General features: G+C 26.4%; 3 protein-coding genes across 9 annotated transcripts; 1 reads left to right on the forward strand and 2 right to left on the reverse strand.

Moving 5' to 3' along the window:
- Positions 1-444: 444 nt before the first annotated feature.
- LOC132915068 (zinc finger protein 800) lies at positions 445-6,404 on the reverse strand. Of its 3 annotated transcripts, none has more exons than XM_060974705.1 (8): positions 5,924-6,404; positions 5,417-5,600; positions 4,196-4,471; positions 3,931-4,078; positions 3,706-3,846; positions 2,946-3,097; positions 2,395-2,872; positions 445-2,207 (listed from the first exon to the last, which is right to left on the reverse strand). In XM_060974705.1, exons 1-8 carry the CDS (start codon positions 5,935-5,937, stop codon positions 1,168-1,170), a joined length of 2,433 nt encoding a protein of 810 aa, XP_060830688.1. In that variant the 5' UTR covers positions 5,938-6,404; the 3' UTR covers positions 445-1,167. The 3 variants fall into 3 exon arrangements, with proteins under 3 accessions (XP_060830688.1, XP_060830686.1, XP_060830687.1); XM_060974703.1 differs by having other exon boundaries at positions 5,222-5,600; XM_060974704.1 differs by having other exon boundaries at positions 5,222-5,600; positions 5,911-6,404.
- Positions 6,405-7,549: 1,145 nt separating this feature from the next.
- Positions 7,550-12,323, forward strand: LOC132915067 (tubulin-specific chaperone D). Of its 2 annotated transcripts, none has more exons than XM_060974702.1 (8): positions 7,550-8,070; positions 8,218-9,901; positions 10,184-10,387; positions 10,541-10,705; positions 10,794-10,888; positions 10,994-11,347; positions 11,435-11,737; positions 11,810-12,323. In XM_060974702.1, exons 1-8 carry the CDS (start codon positions 7,729-7,731, stop codon positions 12,089-12,091), a joined length of 3,429 nt encoding a protein of 1,142 aa, XP_060830685.1. In that variant the 5' UTR covers positions 7,550-7,728; the 3' UTR covers positions 12,092-12,323. The 2 variants fall into 2 exon arrangements, with proteins under 2 accessions (XP_060830685.1, XP_060830684.1); XM_060974701.1 differs by having other exon boundaries at positions 7,551-8,070; positions 10,794-10,918.
- A 554-nt stretch (positions 12,324-12,877) lies between these two features.
- LOC132915072 (alpha-(1,3)-fucosyltransferase 10) lies at positions 12,878-17,050 on the reverse strand. Of its 4 annotated transcripts, XM_060974711.1 has the most exons (8): positions 16,707-17,050; positions 16,013-16,473; positions 15,223-15,262; positions 14,993-15,111; positions 14,456-14,675; positions 14,137-14,326; positions 13,880-14,057; positions 12,878-13,395 (listed from the first exon to the last, which is right to left on the reverse strand). In XM_060974711.1, the coding sequence occupies exons 2-8, from the start codon at positions 16,088-16,090 to the stop codon at positions 12,916-12,918; spliced, it is 1,305 nt and encodes a 434-aa protein (XP_060830694.1). In that variant the 5' UTR covers positions 16,091-16,473; positions 16,707-17,050; the 3' UTR covers positions 12,878-12,915. The 4 variants fall into 4 exon arrangements, with proteins under 4 accessions (XP_060830694.1, XP_060830693.1, XP_060830697.1 ...); XM_060974710.1 differs by lacking the exon at positions 16,013-16,473 and having other exon boundaries at positions 16,759-17,050; XM_060974714.1 differs by lacking the exon at positions 16,013-16,473.
- Positions 17,051-19,022: the final 1,972 nt, after the last annotated feature.

Here is a 19,022-nt window from a genome sequence, read left to right on the forward strand (position 1 = left end):
AATGTTACAAATGAAATTAATTTATTAATCAATAAAATATTAAAAATCCAATAAAGCTACTGCAGATATTTTATTATAGCTATAATCATCGCATACATATATTTATAATTTATTTTTACAAGATGATTTTTTTAGCATCATTTTCTATTTATACACATTTATAAATAATCCATGTTTTTCGTTGGAATTTTTCTACTTATTTTTACATTATTCTATATATTTTGTAACTTATTAATATCGCGCAAGCATATAAATTATCTATATATAACGTGAAATTATATATGACATATTTATTCCTTAATAGTTTTCACAAATTATTATTATTTAGAACATTTTTCAGTTGTAAATTAAAAAAATAATATCACCCTAATCTATAAAAACCAAAAATAGTTATGAATGCTTGTAATAATTTAAAACACAATAAATATACAAATCTAAAATAAATTTATTTGAATTTACCGGTTTTGTGAATTAGAGAACAAACATTGATTTATCTATTTTAAATTAACATCAGATATTATCAATAAATTGTGTTTATAAACTTTCCATCTAACAGTTCATACATTTATTTTTAACGAAAAGTTTATAAATATAGTTCGTTAACACGTCTGTGTTTAATTAATCTGGAAAGAACAAAACAAAATAATTAAACTGTGTTAAACAAAAAACCTTGTATGAATTATCATACGATACATTACAAATTTTACTGATGTTTTTTTTCATATAACTAGTATTACATACAAAAATGAGTTATTATCTACATTTTGCTATCTTTTCTTCTCTATTATTACGTATTCTAAATAACTTTTTAAGTAAATCTATATATAGCAGAAAATAAAAATTTCGCCACGGGAATCTCAATATTTTCAATTATTAATTCTTAAGAAAACAGTGTGTTGAAGTATTAAATTCCTAATAACGCACTACAAAAGTAAAAGTATTTAATATTTTTAAATATCTTAAATTTACTAACATTAATGAACAAATATACATTATACATACATACATACATACATACATACGTACATACGTACATATACACATATAATATATTTGTGAAGAATATAGTTTAAAAATTTACTAAAAATTTGTTCATCAAGATGAATAATATCAATTTAAACAATATATTTCTGACTGAATAGAGACTCCACTATGATACAATGTTTACTAATTGCGGCACTGAGAAACAGTAAAACTATTTTTAAAACCTCTACTGAGTTCAATTTCGCATTTGTTTACTATGGAGTTATTTGCACAAGGAATTAATATTTCTTCATTTTCTATAGGTTTAAAACGCTTGGACGGCTGGTCTAAATCTTTCTCCAAATTGTCATCTTCCTGTACCGGAGATTTTTTGGCAAGTGGCTTGTTTAAAGGTTTCATGATCAAAGAATCTTTACGAAATGTGACCTCCTTTAAATCGTAGATAAAATCCTTGTTTAGAGGCTTTATTTTGTTACGAATAGGACGCTGCGGTCTTAAATTGTCTTGTATATACGCACTTTCCTTTAAATTAGAATCCTTAAATTGTGCTCCTTCTCCTTTATTTTGTAATTTTGAACTAGAATGTTCAGTTTCTTTCACACCTGTTTGTTTTGCGGAGTGAACTTCAGAAGATCCAAAGATAACTTCCATCACCATTTTTCTAAGATCTTGATCCACTCCCAAAGTATTTCCTTTAATACCATTATCCATAGTTTCTTGAGTTTTACCATTTTCATGAACCACCATTGAATTTTTATCAACTATTTTTGTCTCTGTTTCATTCATCTCTTTCTCTCCCATTTTAACGTCTAATCCCAAATTTCCTTGTGAAATGTTAACTTCTACAATTTCTGGAGCATCGATCTCCTGTTCTAAATTCGTTATATTCGACGTAATATCTTGACCACACAAATACTGGTCATCTGGAATCTGAGTTATCATTTCGTCTATAACAACACGATTGTTTTGAGCGTTGTGAACTTTATTGCAATGTGCTATACAATCACACTTAACGAAACACTTATAGTCACAAAGTCTACATTGATAACGATTCCATCCAATATGAATGGCGGCATGTCTTCTTAGATTATGCACAGAGGGGAATTTTCGTTTACATGGAAGGCACTGAAGCTTCTCGAAGTTTACTATTGAAGCTACTTTCTTTTCCATTGATAATACATGATCCAGTTTTTCAGTTGCTGTGTCATGCCCCATGTTCGCTTCTACAGATATGCCTTTCGCAATATTTTCTAGGAATGATATAATATATCATATTACATACCTTTTGTTTTACATATTATATTCTTTTTGCCGAAACAAAAGTCAAAATAAAATGATTTGTAAAATATATTTGTATAAACTATAATATCTTAAATCTTATAGATATAAAATATGAAATATTACTTTTACCTGCATTATTATTCAATCTTTTTGTACTTTCCTTATTTTTTCGTTTCTTGCTTCCAACATTACCTTTATGTTTGTTTATACTAGTATACACAATTTCTAAAGGGTCAGAAACATCACTTGCAGAAGAAAGATTGTCTTTCGCCAAGTTTTCTTGTACTCCATTTGTGAGAATTTTTGCAACATTCCCATTAGATACATCTTGTGTAACTAATCCTTCGCTATTCAACATATCCCAGTCCGTTTTACTTAAAGTGGCAACTGCCTCCACGCGAATAGATGTTTCATTAGTATTTCCATTTGAAACATCATTTGATGGGATTTTATTGATCTTTTTGTCTTTAGTTATACTTTCATATGCTGCAACACGTCTATTACAATATTGCAAGTGAGCTGATAACGCTGCTTTTCTATCAAATCTTTTTCCACATCCACCACATCTTTGTAACTCTGTATCCAATTCTAACTGATCTATCCATTCCTATTAAAAAAATGTATTTTATATTAACAATACTTCAATAAAAACAAAAATATAACTACAATTATTAAAATACCTGTGTTTCATTAGCCCTTAGTGCACTATTCACTAAAGTTTTTTGAGCATCCTCCTTTTGTAAATCTTCAGCAATGGTAGTATCCTTAATAAATGCTTTCTCTTGAATTTGTGATCTGAGTTTCCTCACTTGTTCATTAGATTTTCTATGAACTATATTTAAAAATTTCATTAAAAGAATTCTAACTTCTAAAATATTAATTCTTGTAGAATTTTTAGTCCAACGTGATTTCATATTATTAATCCTTTCGCAACTGCCGACGAGATATTTCATTACCACGATATCGTTTCTCAACACCATAGACGAAATATCCCACAATAATGATGTCGCTTACGCAACGCTATGAATGAGATATCTCACTCTGCAATAATATTTATGCAATGCTACGGAGGAAATATGTTATGTCGGTATTTACAATTGAATGTTAATCATCACACTCTCTATAGTATTCTGCATCTCTCTTTGTTTCTAACTACAGTTACATTTACAGTTGCATTTATGTATAAGAATATAATGTATACTTTAATCACCGTTTTATCAACGTTTCATCCCAAGTTTTCCAATAAGACATTCAGCATCCTAATAAAGACACGCAAGGTATCTCATCCATGCAGTGATATATCTCATTCGCAGTTGTAATAGAATTAAAATTACAATTATTTTCCTCAAGAAGTTGTAAAATTAATTAAATTTAATTACATAATCATTAATGAAATTTACTGGAATTAATAAAAATATTATTATAATACTTTTTACACACCTTTAAAGAGATGCCTATAAACACTCCACGTATTTGCAAATGTACTAGAACAACAAGGACATGGGTAACATAACCTGTGAGATGTATGTAGTGTCCTTGTGTGAACTGTTAATGTTTTTTTCGTTGAAAATTTCGCATAACCTAAAAATTAAACAACGATGCAATTATAATTTAAGATGAATAAATACTATTACGCATATAATGGACAAAATAATAAAAACATACATATAGGACAAATAACTTCCTTATCACTTTCTTCATTATTACGAACTTGAGTTACTGTATTACCGCTCAACTTTTCACTAAGTTCTAAGACTTGGCCATTCAGATCTAACATTACAGTCCTCTCATTTATATTTTTTAACTCTGTTACCTAAATATTATTTGGTTGAAACATTAATAAATTATTAATGTATTGGAACAAAATTGATATAGCTCTAATTAATTCTATTTGTAATTATTCGCAAGTATTATAATTATTTATAAATACCTGTGCTTTCATTAAATCTGTATGATTCTCAGTTGAAGGCACTGATTCAACAGTTTGATATACTGCCGATGAATTTGAATGCACAGTCTCCAAACATAATCGTTGAGTGTTTGTTTGTAAGTTTTCTATTTGTTTTTTTTGCAGCGTATTAACAATCGCAGTGAGATCCTTCTTTTCCTTTTCTTTGCAAGCTTGACTCCTTAAAATTCGATCATTTCCACATCCTTCTTTAAATAGGCCCTGCATTTTTTGTATGTCTAAATTATTCGTGGCAGTCTGTAACATATACAATCCATATATTACATATGCATATACATATATACATTTATATATGTACATGTAATACATAACACATATAATATATTATACATAATACAAATATTCATTTCTATTTCTAAGATGAATTGTGACAACTTGATAAAAATATAACAGATTGAGGAAATTTACAAAACAAGTTGCAGTAAGTATTACGTAGGATGATCATTTTATATTATATTTTTCTTTATGTATATGAAATAAAAAAATTTTCTTTAAGTAAAAATATTGTTACTATTTGAGTATTTATAGATTAGATACTAATTAAAATTATCTAGTCTTAAGTAAATATATCCAAATTAAAACATTTAGCAGTATTTCAAACAACAATTAAATGAGATATTTCATCAATATTATCATGAATTTTTCTATTGGAATTATATAAAAACAAAATTCCTTTTATTCTTAATATTAGGTTTATATCAATTTATTTATATTTTATAACTTCAAATTTAAAATGCATTATCTAATTTTCTATATATTTTTTAATTGAAAATATTACATAATTTTGAAGAAAGATAAGGTTCTGAATCATCTAAAAATCTTATTATCTACTTTTTGCCATATGACTCATTTCATCAAAGTTAGATTCCATCAAAATATTAGTTAAATAATCTTTAAATACGACATTTTCAAATATTAATTTTTAGCAATCTTGTCTTTATATAAAAATATAATAAAATACTATATTATATACTATATCATACATACTATATCATAATCGTTGCAGGAGTCCCTAACAAATGTAACGTCAAATTTTTCTTTACAATAGACACGTTTATGTGAAATAAAATTGACCAAACTTCTAAAAAGGCTTCGGCATATGCGACATTCATATACTAAATCACATTCATATGCCAGAATAGATCTAACTTCATCACTGCCATTTTCTAAAATTTTGCTCACACGATATAAAGTCGAATCACTTATGTCTATAGGCGGATGTAGTTGTGATAAGTCTGGATTTATAGAAGTAATTCCTTTAGGAGAAAATTTAACTTTCCCAAATTTCCCATTTGATTTTTTAGCTTTTGTCTTTGATTTCATTTTGTATTGAGCGTTGTATATCCAACGTATTATTTTGTTAGAACTGCAATGAATAATACATTATTAAATTATATAAGCTCATAATATCAAATTTCTTACAAAGTAAAATGTTCATGAAATTCATAAATCATGCTATGACAACTAGCTATAAATCTAAGGAAATTAGATGTGTTAAAGAAGAAACAATATGAGAATAAATATAGTTGCAAAATTGAAGATGTTATTTACAAAATTACAGAATTATATATGAAAACTACGGTTTAAAAAGAACATGTATTATTTTTCTGAACAACTAGAATACTTCAAAATTTAGTAAAAGTTTTAGATTTAAAAGTATATTGAGAAAAGCGTACAATAGAGATGTACCGTCTCTCCTGCATTTTACTGCGTAAAAATCGGTCTTTACTTTATAGATTTTGAATTTATAAATAAAATAGAATACCAAGAATCAAGGAAACGTATTAGAACTGCATTATCCCACAAAAAGATAACGCAATTTAACTCTTCTTAAACGAGGTGGATCCACGATTTCGATCAAGCTGCGACCTCCATTTTTCCGAAACCTAGAAGTTCTTGATTCTACCACCGCTTTGATGAAACGGTACCAAGTAGCACTTTCAGTTCACGGATAAACATTTTTACTTGTTTTTCAACATTTCTTACACATGGAACATTACAAAGTAGTCAATTATACAGTATAATTACGTACAATGATAGTTTGATGAATTTGTAAAATCAAAAATAAGTTACGAATATCATACTCTTTCATTTGTAGATTGCTCATAACAGGTTATGTCACAGGAATTTTTAGAATGCATCGAAATCTCAGAATGGGCTTATTCGTTATTCTACATATATGAGTTAAAATAATAATGATAATTATGACAATAGCATTTTTAATAAATATTATAAACTAACTTAACAAATTCTATAGACATAATGACAGAAAAAGATTGCATGATAATATATAATAATAAATAACACTAATGTAGATAATAAAAAAATTGACTTATTGTGATAATTTACATTGTACTACATTTTTTAAATGTATGAATGTTACAATTTATTCTAATTATTCTAATAATTTACAAACTTACTGTGAATATCATTACTGAATATAATTTCCATAGACATTATTCACATTTTTTAAATTTATTATTATATCTAGAATACATATATGTATTTTTAGTATAATTGCTTCTATTACAACTTTATTTTATCTTTTACATTTGTTAGTAAATATCCTTAGAATTGGTTTAATAAATACAAAATAATATGAATGATTTACATAATTTCATTTCAATTTATATTTAAAATTAAAAAAACTATCATTTCTAAAAAAAACTAGCTGTTATTATAATTAATGTACCTATTATTATAACTGTTAATGACAAAAAATAATTAATCATACTGCTCCTACAAACTAATGTTTATATTCTTATAGAAACTATATATATAATGTAAAATTCAAAATTAAAATTACATGACCACTTAATAACAATGAGCTTTTTTACCTGATACTTTTAATCCTTTTCAAAATTACATTTTGTTGACAGAGAAATAAATTCAATTAACTATAATAAAGTTGTTTAGAAATGATCTTACAACCTTAAAACATGGAAAAAATGTTACTTTAGAATTTTATTATTTTATTTTAAATCTTATGTATAGAATGCTCTATAACTGGTGGTACAATTGGAAAAAGGGTGATTCTATATGAAAAAATAGATCAAAAATATAGAATAACATTTTTTTCATACAAAGTTTCTATTGCACAGATAATGTATCACTAGGAAATATATCGTTTTCATAATGTAATTATCAAATGTTATTAATTTTCAGTTCATAAACTTTTTTCGAATTATACCTTATGATTAATTGAAACATTATTTTAGAAACCCTATATTCTTAAAGAAGACTTCCCATTATTTATCTTAAACTGTTTCAAATAAATACAAATTGGATATTTGTGTAAGCTACGTAAACTCATAAAAGGTTCATTATACAGCCACGCATGCGCCATAATTTAGCATCGTTTTTCGTGAAATCGTTCGAAAGAATCTGTTCTTCATATTTTTGAGCTGTCATACGTAAACATAATCATATAGGAATGAATTGTAATTGATCGTAGTCGTTTTTCCGAATAGCACGAAACGTGACAAATAAAAAAAATGGTGTTAAATGATTGTCCGGAATCGGAAATAATTGGTTGTGGATTTAGTGCTTTTAAAGAAATCGACGAAGTGACTTTTTTAATTACTGAACTAAAAAAGGTGGATCTTTCTCCGAGCCTTATTGAAAAGAATCGAGACCGATTTAATTTTATCTTATCACAATATCAGGATCAAAGGCAACTCCTAGATCCTTATTTGGATGATATTTTACAGCCACTGATTGATATTATCAGAAATGAAAATTCTACAGAAATTATGCGGCATAATGCTTTTAAATATATTTTCATTGTTATGTCCGTTAAAACATACAAGAAGATTGTTACATACCTTCCACATGAGGTATGCAGATGCTTTAATTTTTTAACTTCATTTTCTCTCCCTCTCCCACTCTTTCTCTCTCTCTCTCTCTCTCTCTCTCTTTCTCTCTCTTTCTCTTTTTTTTTTTTTATATTTTAATCTCCAAATATATAATTTAATTTGATACAGGTAGCAGATCTTTTCCCTGTTTTACGAATGTTAGAAAAACAAGATCCAAATGATGTGGAGACATGGGAAACTCGTTATGTACTTTTAATTTGGCTTTCTATAATTTCAAAGATACCATTTCCACTCTCACGTTTAGAAGTTTCTGATACTAATTCCGAGCAAACAATAATAGTTAGAATATTGAAAATATGCAAATTATTTTGCGTATCAAAGGATGCTTGTGCAGTAGCTGCAGTTTTTCTAATTGCCAATTTTTTATCAAGGTCAGATGTAAAAAAGTTATATTTGAAAGAAATGATAACATGGAGTTTACAATGTGTAGAAACTGATCCTTTGAGACATGGTCCATTAGCAGTTATAGCAGCTATACTAAAACACAGTGCAAGAGAAGATGTTAAACCATATATTCAAATGATTTTAGATAAAGTTTTACAATTTCATCTGAATGATAATCCTGCAGATCTTATTCGGAAGTTTGGAATTAAAATTGTACAAAGAATTGGATTGGTGTTACTAGGAACAAAATTGGCTCCATGGAGATATCAAAGAACTAGTAGACCTATATGTCTAGATCCTAATATTAATATTAACTCTAACATTATGGAAAGTATGGAGGATATTAAAAATGTTTCATCGAATCATGACGACCGGGACATTCCATTAGCAATAGAAGACATAATTGAACAGCTTATACAAGGTCTTAGGGATAAAGCAATTACAATACGGTGGTCTGCTGCAAAAGGAATTGGTAGAATAACAGCAAGATTGCCAATGGATTTAGCAGATGAGGTTGTAGGATTTGTGCTAAATCTTTTTTGTGGTCGTGAATCGGATGCTGCTTGGCATGGTGGTTGTCTGGCATTAGCAGAATTAGGAAGACGTGGTCTTCTTCTTCCTCATCGTCTAAACGATGTGATACCAGTTGTTCTTCAAGCCTTAGTATTTGATGAACCAAGAGCTTATGGTTCAATTGGATATTTAATCAGAGATGCTGCATGTTATATTTGCTGGTCATTTCCAAGAGCATACGATTCTGATATAATTCAACCATATGTAAAAGAAATTGCAGCTATGTTAGTAGTTGTTACTTGTTTTGATCGAGAAATTAATTGTAGAAGAGCTGCTTCTGCAGCATTCCAAGAAAATGTAGGAAGACAAGGAAATTTTCCACATGGGATAGAGATACTCACAATTGCTGATTATTTTGAAGTTGGAGTTAGAAATCATGCATACTTAAAAATTAGTGCACAAATTGCACAATATGAAGAGTATACGAAATCTTTGATTGATCATTTGGTTACAAAAAAAGTTACACATTGGGATACAGCAATTAGAGAACTTGCAGCCAAAGCCCTCTTCAATCTAACATCTATTGATCCTAATTATATTAAGCATACAGTTTTATTAAATTTATTAGATATGCTAAATTATATTGATTTAAATATTAGACACGGTACAGTATTAGCTATTGCAGAAATCTTGGAAGCATTGTATAATTGCTGTAATGAAAAAATTGAAGATATAATTGGACCATTAGCTGTGAAAAATATCAGGAACATAGTTAACATTTTTAGGAAAAGAGGACAATACAAAGGTCTAGGAGGAGAATTAATGAAACAAGCATGTGCTGTGCTCATCAAAAAGTGCTCTATTGTTCATTTTCCAATTTCCATTGAAATTATTTGTAAGTTTGATATCTTGTATTATAAATTTTCATACATAAAATCATATATAATATTATATAATATTCATAAAAATTGACAACAATTGACAAATTTTCGCTGAAAATACAATTGAAGTTTGACTCATGAAGTATTTATTAACCATCTGTAACAAAATTGTGAAATAAAATATTAATTCCTATTTGATAATATTTTGTGATAGTGTATGAAAATATGTTTTATATTTTCATTACAATATATTATACGAGTTTAAGGACAGTGTAAATAAATAAATATTTTTGAAGGTGACTGGCAAAATCTTCTAGAGGAATGTTTGGGTCATGAAGTATCTGTAGTAAAGATGAAAGCTGCTGAAGCACATACAGAATTTTTCCGAAAGTACTATGCAAACATGGATAATCAAGATCGCAATATTGTTATTAATCGTTACCTCGATAATTTACAATCAAGCAATCAACTTGTTCGAATAGGCTTTGCGCAGGCTATAGGTAATGTGAAAACGTTCTTAAAAATTTTATTGCGGGAAGTATCGTATGATGTATTTTATAGTATACGTAAACTTATTATTATTATGTCAATTATGACCTTTAACATAATATGGTATTTATTTTATTTATTAATTAATAATTATTCTTTTGTAGGCTATTTCCCTTTATTTATAATTTGTGAAAGAGTAAAAGATATAATAGAAGCTCTCATTAAATGTACTGAAATATCAGAAAGTTCTTTAAAATGGGCAGAAAGTAGGAAAGAAGCTATTCATGCATTAATAATGGTTTGTCAAACTCTGGGAGTAAAAGAAGCAGGTTTGTTATTTCTTAAATTGGAGTTTAGAATAATTAATTAATTAATTCTCCACATATTGTTTAAATAATGTTTTTATATTTTTTTTAGATAAGTGGCGTATATATATTCACAACTTATATGATTGTTATTTATTGGCATTGAAAGAATATACTATAGATAGTCGTGGAGATATAGGAGCTTGGGTACGAGAAGCAGCAATGACTGGTTTACATGTAAAAATATCTTCAATATCCCATATTTACATATACATGTGTTTACTTAAGTTACAACTCTTTAAATAATTTCAGATGCTAACAAACTTAGTATCACAAGCAAAATTATTTTCTGTATTAAATGAAGACTTAATGGCAAATATAATTGGAGGAATTGCACAACAAGCTGTTGAAAGAATTGATGGAATTCGAGCGCAAGCGGGAATTGTTTTCAGTGCTCTTATTCATAATGATCCTCCTTTACCAAACATTCCATATCATGCAGAATTAAAAACTATTTTTCCTTATGATGAATGTAAAGAAAATATAGAATGGCGAATGGAATCTGCTACTTTTCCACGATTTATTAAAATGTTATCTTATCCTCCTTATACAATGAATCTTCTGCGTGGAATTATATTTAGTGTTGGTGGTTTAAGTGAATCTTTGGTATGGAATTATAATGAAAATATAATGAATTATATATTATGTTTAATATTCGATCTTTTGTATAACATCTTCGATTTTTCATTTCAGGTTAAATATTCTAGTGTTTCTCTATTTTCTTATTTACAAGAATTAGATGAATTGGGTCTCAAAAGTTTATGCTATAAAATTTTAAATATTTTTGAGGAAAGCCACAAAAATGAAAGAATGATCACATCAATGCTAGCTTTCTTAGATCGCTTACTTAGTTCCGGTTGTATCCAAGTCGTTCTTGATGATTTTGAAAATGGAATTGCAGAACAAATTCTAATACTGCTTAAACAAGAAATAAAAAATACGAACAATACTAAGTTGTTAATTAGCAGTATAAATGTATTTTGTCAGCTCTTACAGGTAGTTAGTATATGCCAACGTTTAGTATTAAAAATAATAAAATGATCTTGAACTAATAACAAGTTTTTACAGATACACGGACCAGTTGCAAAAAGAGCATTTTGTCAGTTAAGTATTTTTCTTTGTCATAAATATAAATGTATACGGAAGGTAGCTGCATTAAGAACATATGAAGCTTTAACTCTTTATGGGGAAGAAATGGATCTTCCAGAACAAGATTTAATGAAAATTTTGACTGAATTAAATGTCACTGACTGGGAACAATCAGTATCTGAACTTCGACCCATAAGAAATCATCTTTGTGATTTAATGAAAGTACCTGCTCCTATTTTGCAAAATAAGGCCATGAACTGAGCTTGCTTTTAAATTTTGTCAACGTCTCAGTTAAATTGGTACATAGAATACTGAGTTAAAATACTTATTTCTTTATAACATTATTTTGTCATACAGGCTATTTGCCCAAAAAATAGAATATATGCCTAGATATCAAATTCGTTTCTAATAATACAGGATATGAACTTCATATTATATTATAAACTAACTTTATATTATATATATGAACAATATATTATAATATGAACTTTGATCCTAATTATTATATTCATCGTAGCTTCTAGAATGATAGGCAGAAACCATGAACAATATTATTACTATTTCATTCAGTATTCACACATAAAATCGGAAATTTTTGAACATCTACTATTGGAAGAACTAAAAAACATTTTTTAACAATTTCTTCTTATTTCATTACATCTCCCTGGTACTATTTGCCATTAAAACTTCTATTGCAACAGCAAACATCATAATAACATCGTAATTTTAACCGTTTTTTAGTGAGTATTATCATAAATAGTAAATTGTAGCATAATGCCTTAATGTTGCTTTGAATCTTTTTCATTTTTTTTTTTTTTTTTTTTTTTTTTTTTTTTTTTTTTTTTTTTTTTTTTTTTTTTGATATTTAATATTATATTAAGGACATAATTTAGAAATGGTAACTATATATGTAAATATATTCCAATAGCTTTTTGGATATTATCGTTATTATAAAAATATAGTTCACATATTAAAAGTTCTGTAATAAAAATAAAAACAAAACATACACAACTATGCAACTAATATTACAGTCTTTTACTGAATATATAAAATAATAATTTTTCAATTTATTGAAAATAAATAAATTAACATTCATTTCTATCAAAAAGCTTCATTTTATCTGTTTCAAAATTTTCCTCGTTAATTGTAAGGTTGTTTTGCACATGGTAACTCAATATTTTTGCACTACATTTTTCTAAAGTCCATTGTTTTGTCCACCAATTAGAATGATCAGTTTTGTTTGTTAGTGGATTTTTTGGCAATGGACAGTTATAATGTTTCTTATCGACAATTTTTGTTTCCCTTGGTTGATATATGCTTTTACAAACAAAACATTCAAATTCTTCAACATAATTTCCAAATTCATTAGATAACCATTCCTCTTTTCTCTCTAATGCCTTTCTTAATCTTTCATTTTCTATTTCATAGTTGTCAATTAATTTGTGGGATAAATATTTATTATATTCAATTTCATTATTGGAAAGATTATATAAAAACTTGGCTAAATTTACTGGATCTTTAAAATCAAGTATTGATATAGCAGACATATTATTTGGAAGCCAATCCTAGAAAAAAAGATCAAAATTGTATTATATAATAGTCAATTTTGTTGAACATTTATATTTATATCAGACAGTTGGAGTTAAAGAATGCAATTATTTTAGTTAATTATTTGTTTACCCAGAATAAGAAATTTTGTTTCAAATAATTGGCTACTTTTATAAAATTCTCATTACATTTATAGATTTATAGATAAATTTTGTTAAATTGTCAATACTAGGCTTCGGGCAAATTTTTACAACCGTTTTGACTTATTTTATAATAAATAGTAATATCAATTTAATAAATCAAATAACGTTATATTTACCCAATATTTATATAGTTTTGAAACTGACTTACATTTGTATGTAAATTACATTAAATGAAATTAAACATTGATTAGTTTTTTAATATCAATACAATTAAATCAAGATATTTATCTTCATATGAGAAAAATCAACCCAATCTATTAAGCAATAAAAATAATAGTTATATAATAAATTTTAATACTTTAAATGATGGTGATCCATAATATATAGGTATAGATCCAACAATAAGGGGTCTCCACAATTTTTCAGTGATATAGTCATCGCAGACTGCATTTTCAAAAGCTATTGTAAACTTGTAATTGGCAATAAAAGAAAGAAAATCTTCACTGTTCAATATTTCAAGGTAATTTTCCTTTAACCTAGATTATAGTTAAATTCTTTATAGAAACAATACAATTGGTAGAATTGACTTTATTTAAGTCTGCAGAAATATTTTACCTTTTTTCAAGTTGAGCATTATTTAAACATGCACCATATGAATCTATACGTATATATTTCATTAATTCAGCTACATAAATATCTCTGTTACTTGCAGTATCACAATCAGATTGTATATAAAGTAATGGTGCCAAATTTCTTTTATACATCAACCTTGTTTTTTCTTTTGTAGATACAAAATATTTTCTATCTGTAAAATTGAAGTATTAATGTTACTATTAGATAAACAACTTGTGTTTATAACACCACACTGCAATGAAAACAGGACCAGATTATTAATAATTTGCATATATATGTATATTGAATTCTTTATATTCACCTAATAGTTCTGTAATTCCAGGTAGATCTGCAAGAGTAAGAGGTACATCACTAAATCTACTAAATGTTGAAGAATATGTAAAAAGATTCAGAGTTTCCTGTTGAACTAATATTGGATTATTTCTTGGGGATTCTTCATGAAACAAACCCCACGGAATTTCGTCGGATTTCCATTTTGGTAAATCATTAATTCGAAAATTACTACCATAGAAAAGAAAACTCTGAAAATTAAGAGCGATGTATATTTCAAATAATAATGTTGAAAACAAGTATGAGCGATTTGTACATTTATAACACTAAATTTAATAAATTATAAATTATTGATTTTGTAATAATAAATTAGTTAATTTCTATGTATTACCAGTACTAGTTCACAACTATTTGAAAAATACAAAATATTAATCAAATTTGTGATAACAGGATAACTATCTTAATTTTAGAAAATAACTGAAACTTCTTAAATTTTCAATATATCCGAAAATTTATCTTTAATACAAGTCATAAAAATATATACACATATATGTATTATATACATTACTTTTATCTGTTTATGATATTGAAAGGATCGGTTACTTATAAAATAACACTGATAATTTCCACAGTCCCGTAATTTTTCATCATTCCCAAAAGGTGTCCACCATAGAATTATGGGTACATCTAAAAAAGTATGATAAAAATATATGTACTAATATTTTCTTAATCCTTATATTTTTGGTTTATATTTTATACTTTTTTAGAGATATTAAGGATTTGATGCATTTTATATACCTGAATGATGTAATCTGTTACCATTTTGAATTAAGTAAACCTGTTAATGATATTTATCTTAAAACTCAGCAATCTCATTAGTATCTTATTTTATCAATAATTTAAATAATAGTATTTGGTATTAAAATAATTTAATGCGTAATTATTGACATTGCAGAGCAGAAAAAGATTGATTATTAATTTTTTATTATTATCAATTATTTTGCATAAAACATTTCATTATTAATGTTTCTTACATAATTATATAATTTTATTTTATAACATTTAACCATTCGAGGGATGCTGGCATATGTGTTTTTTTTCACAAGTGTTAACATATTTTCTAATATTATCTATTTCATTTAATAATTATAAGCATATTTTAAAGAAATGTAATTAAAAAATAAAAACTAATCATCTTCCACTGCCTGTAATGAATTCATCCTTGAAGAGGTCTAAAAATTAAATTAAATATTAATAATATTTATTAATTTTTCTTTTAGTTTTGTACAACAGAATTGACAATTTGTTGTCATAATATGATAAATTAATTGATATTAAAGCTAAATATTTTATTATTTATATTAATAATTATCAACGTATTCAAATAATGATGTACTATCTTAAACTATTTTTGCAAATAAAATTATTCTAGTGTAATGTATATACTCATATGCATATATTAAAATACTGTGATATTTTATGCTATAACATACATTATATACACGTGTATACATTATATATATGTATGTGTTGTTAATAATATATATTAACATAATATAATACGTATTATTAGTAAATATATAGATACCTGGTAAATTATTATACTCAAAGTTAAGGCGGTGATTGTTGCAAATATAAAATACATTTTCTGATAAAAATACGACATTTTATTTAATTATTTAATTATAATATCCAATGATTACTTTTGTTGTATTTCTGTTCCGTTGTTGATTTGGTGTTTTTAAATATATTTCATTTTAATCTTAGTCAGATGGCAAAATGTTTAATATTGTTATTTATATAAGGATTGTTAAGTTTTTACAAGGAAGTAGTTACGACAAATTATACTTCAGTTTTTGTCCTTGGTCATTTTAATGCTTGTATATCAAAATTTAATTGCTTCTAATTGCTATCTTGTATTAAATTTTATATTATATCATAGCTACCCAAATTTAATAATGGAATATTATTTCGTCAAAACAGTATTTTGCCAATAGTATTTTAAAGTATTTTAAAAAGATATAAAATGCCTATATTACACTCTGTCAACTAAAACAATTTGAGGTTAAGTTACAAATAAGAAATATAAATGATACAAAAAGGACACTACTACAAGAAATGGATAAATTGCAATTAAATAATGAGAATTGTCGTAATTAATAATTACTAGAAATAATCATTTCTTAAAAAGTTTGTAACATGCAAAAATGATAAAAGCCATTAACTAAGCCATTAACTAGTGGTGAAAAAAAAAATAAAGGAATTGTATATGATGTATAAACTTTTTTACATGCATATATAATGTTCATGTGTAACCTAAACCTATAGTCATACATATGTTCGCGAACACACACAAAACTTTCTAAAGATTTGTAACAGCAAGTCGGTCATGGTTACGATCACGGTTGCGATCAGGATTACAATCACAGTCACGGTTACAGTCACGCTCCTGACTTCTCTTTGACGGTCAACGAACTCTCTCTTCTCCTTTTCTTTATTCATTCTTCCTTTCTCTCCATCAGTTACAGTTTTCCTAACGACGTTGCTAGATGCATCTAGGCCAGGCTATCGCAAGACAAATTCTGCTGCAACAAATGAACGACTTATGTTATTAAAACTACTAAATAACTTTATAATCTCCTTTTGATATTATCAAACCTCAGATCCTCTTACAAGTTTATCACATGTACCTACATAAATATATATATATATAGTTGTTTATAGTATATATAACATACAATACGAAAATAATATACATGTATTATACATATTATATATTATAATATATGTTCCAATGTTAAAATAATAAATAAGAAAAAGTATACTAATTGTAACTAAACCAATCCACTGTGCCAAGGAAGCTTCTTGTAATGAATGTAAAGTCTGATATACAATAAATTATTATTATTATATTATTATACATTATATATCCTATAATACGTGAAAGTTATAATATTTATTGTAATTATAGTTTGAGAAATATTTTATATACCTATATAAGTGTACATCTTTCTCATCGTACAAATTCACATAAATTTAACCACGCATATCTATAATCAAGTTATTCGCATGATGTTGATTGTAATTATAATAAGATACTAGTTGATATAAATAATGCACATCGCAAAAAAACATTTGTGCGTAAATTTTTATTTGCAAGTACCTATGTGATTTTTTATATTTAATTAATTTCGAAATATAGGCACCAATTGTAACATAATGAAACTACAACATGCATGAACATATATATGGCTATATAATGGTATATGTATCTAAATAAAAGTTAGTAATTACTAATTACCAAAAGTTCAAGATTAATACTAAACGAAAGAAATTCAGAGCTGTTCTGCGTCCGCGATTTGCGAAGAAAATCAAATTAGTGTAAACCTCTTATTAGATACGCTCCAAAGTTTTTAACTTCCTGAATGAAACATAAGATGAAATTCTGAATACCCGATTGATTTATATAAACTTTTAATAGTCAAACACTGTTGACCTCGTTTTACTGATGGATAATGACATATAACGTTAAACATACTACGAAATTTCAAAGAATGAATATCTCATTGTTCGAAAATAAATGAACATGCTTAGTTAAAACGAAAGATTTCGATCACGCAGCGAAATGCAATTAAAAATTATTTTCTCAGAAATTGATTTCCGTGAAAAGGTATATGTATGTATGCTCCATCGACATCATTTGAGCTACAGTGATATATTGATTCGAAGTTAAGCTTACAAAATTCTAAGGAAATAAAAATCCAAGAAAAAGAATGTGGAAAATTTAAAAAATGATATGGAATATTTATTTACAAATAGATGTCATTGTTATTCGGCTCATCTTAAATCCGATCGCAAACGTTGTAAATTAAAAACAATTTATTCAATTCAAGGAGAAGTATGTACCGTTTACCAGTTTAAATTGATGAAATTTTAAATGGCCTTTGAAAAAGGTAATTATGGCAGAAAGTCTATATCGAATATAAAGAGGACGAAATAACTGTATATCGTTTAACTGTAAACTGTCTAAGAAGCTAGGATTAAATTCCTAATTACATTAAATGTGTATTTCTTTACGAGGGGAATATAATTAAAAAATGTTATTATGTATTAATAAATCGATCAAAATGTATTCATTTTAAGAGATTAAAAAAATAAAAATGATAATGACGACCTATAATTGATTGCAAATAACATATAAACAAAATACAGATTACTTCGTATAATTCAATTTATACAAATAAAAATATAAATCACAGATAAACATTATTCAATACTCTATTACATAAAGCTAACATTAATAAAATCTAAAATGATTTTTCATTGAAAAATGATTTTACATTTTTTATGATTTGAAGCAAAAATGCTTGTCTAGTAACAAAATAATTTCATAAGACCTGACAGTTAGAAAGACCAGTTTTATTATTGCATATTAATTTTCAAAAATCAATTAAGTCGGGTTCCAATATACTATTATTCATATTATGATTATAAAGTATAAAATCATTGCAGTTCAATTTGTTCATAATTTTGTAATCAAGGCACACCTTCTCAAAAATAAGTCAGTGTCTAGTGGTCTAATACTTTTGAACATTAGT

Source organism: Bombus pascuorum, chromosome 16, assembly GCF_905332965.1.
Source record: "Bombus pascuorum chromosome 16, iyBomPasc1.1, whole genome shotgun sequence".
Classification (NCBI taxonomy): Eukaryota; Metazoa; Arthropoda; class Insecta; order Hymenoptera; family Apidae; genus Bombus; species Bombus pascuorum.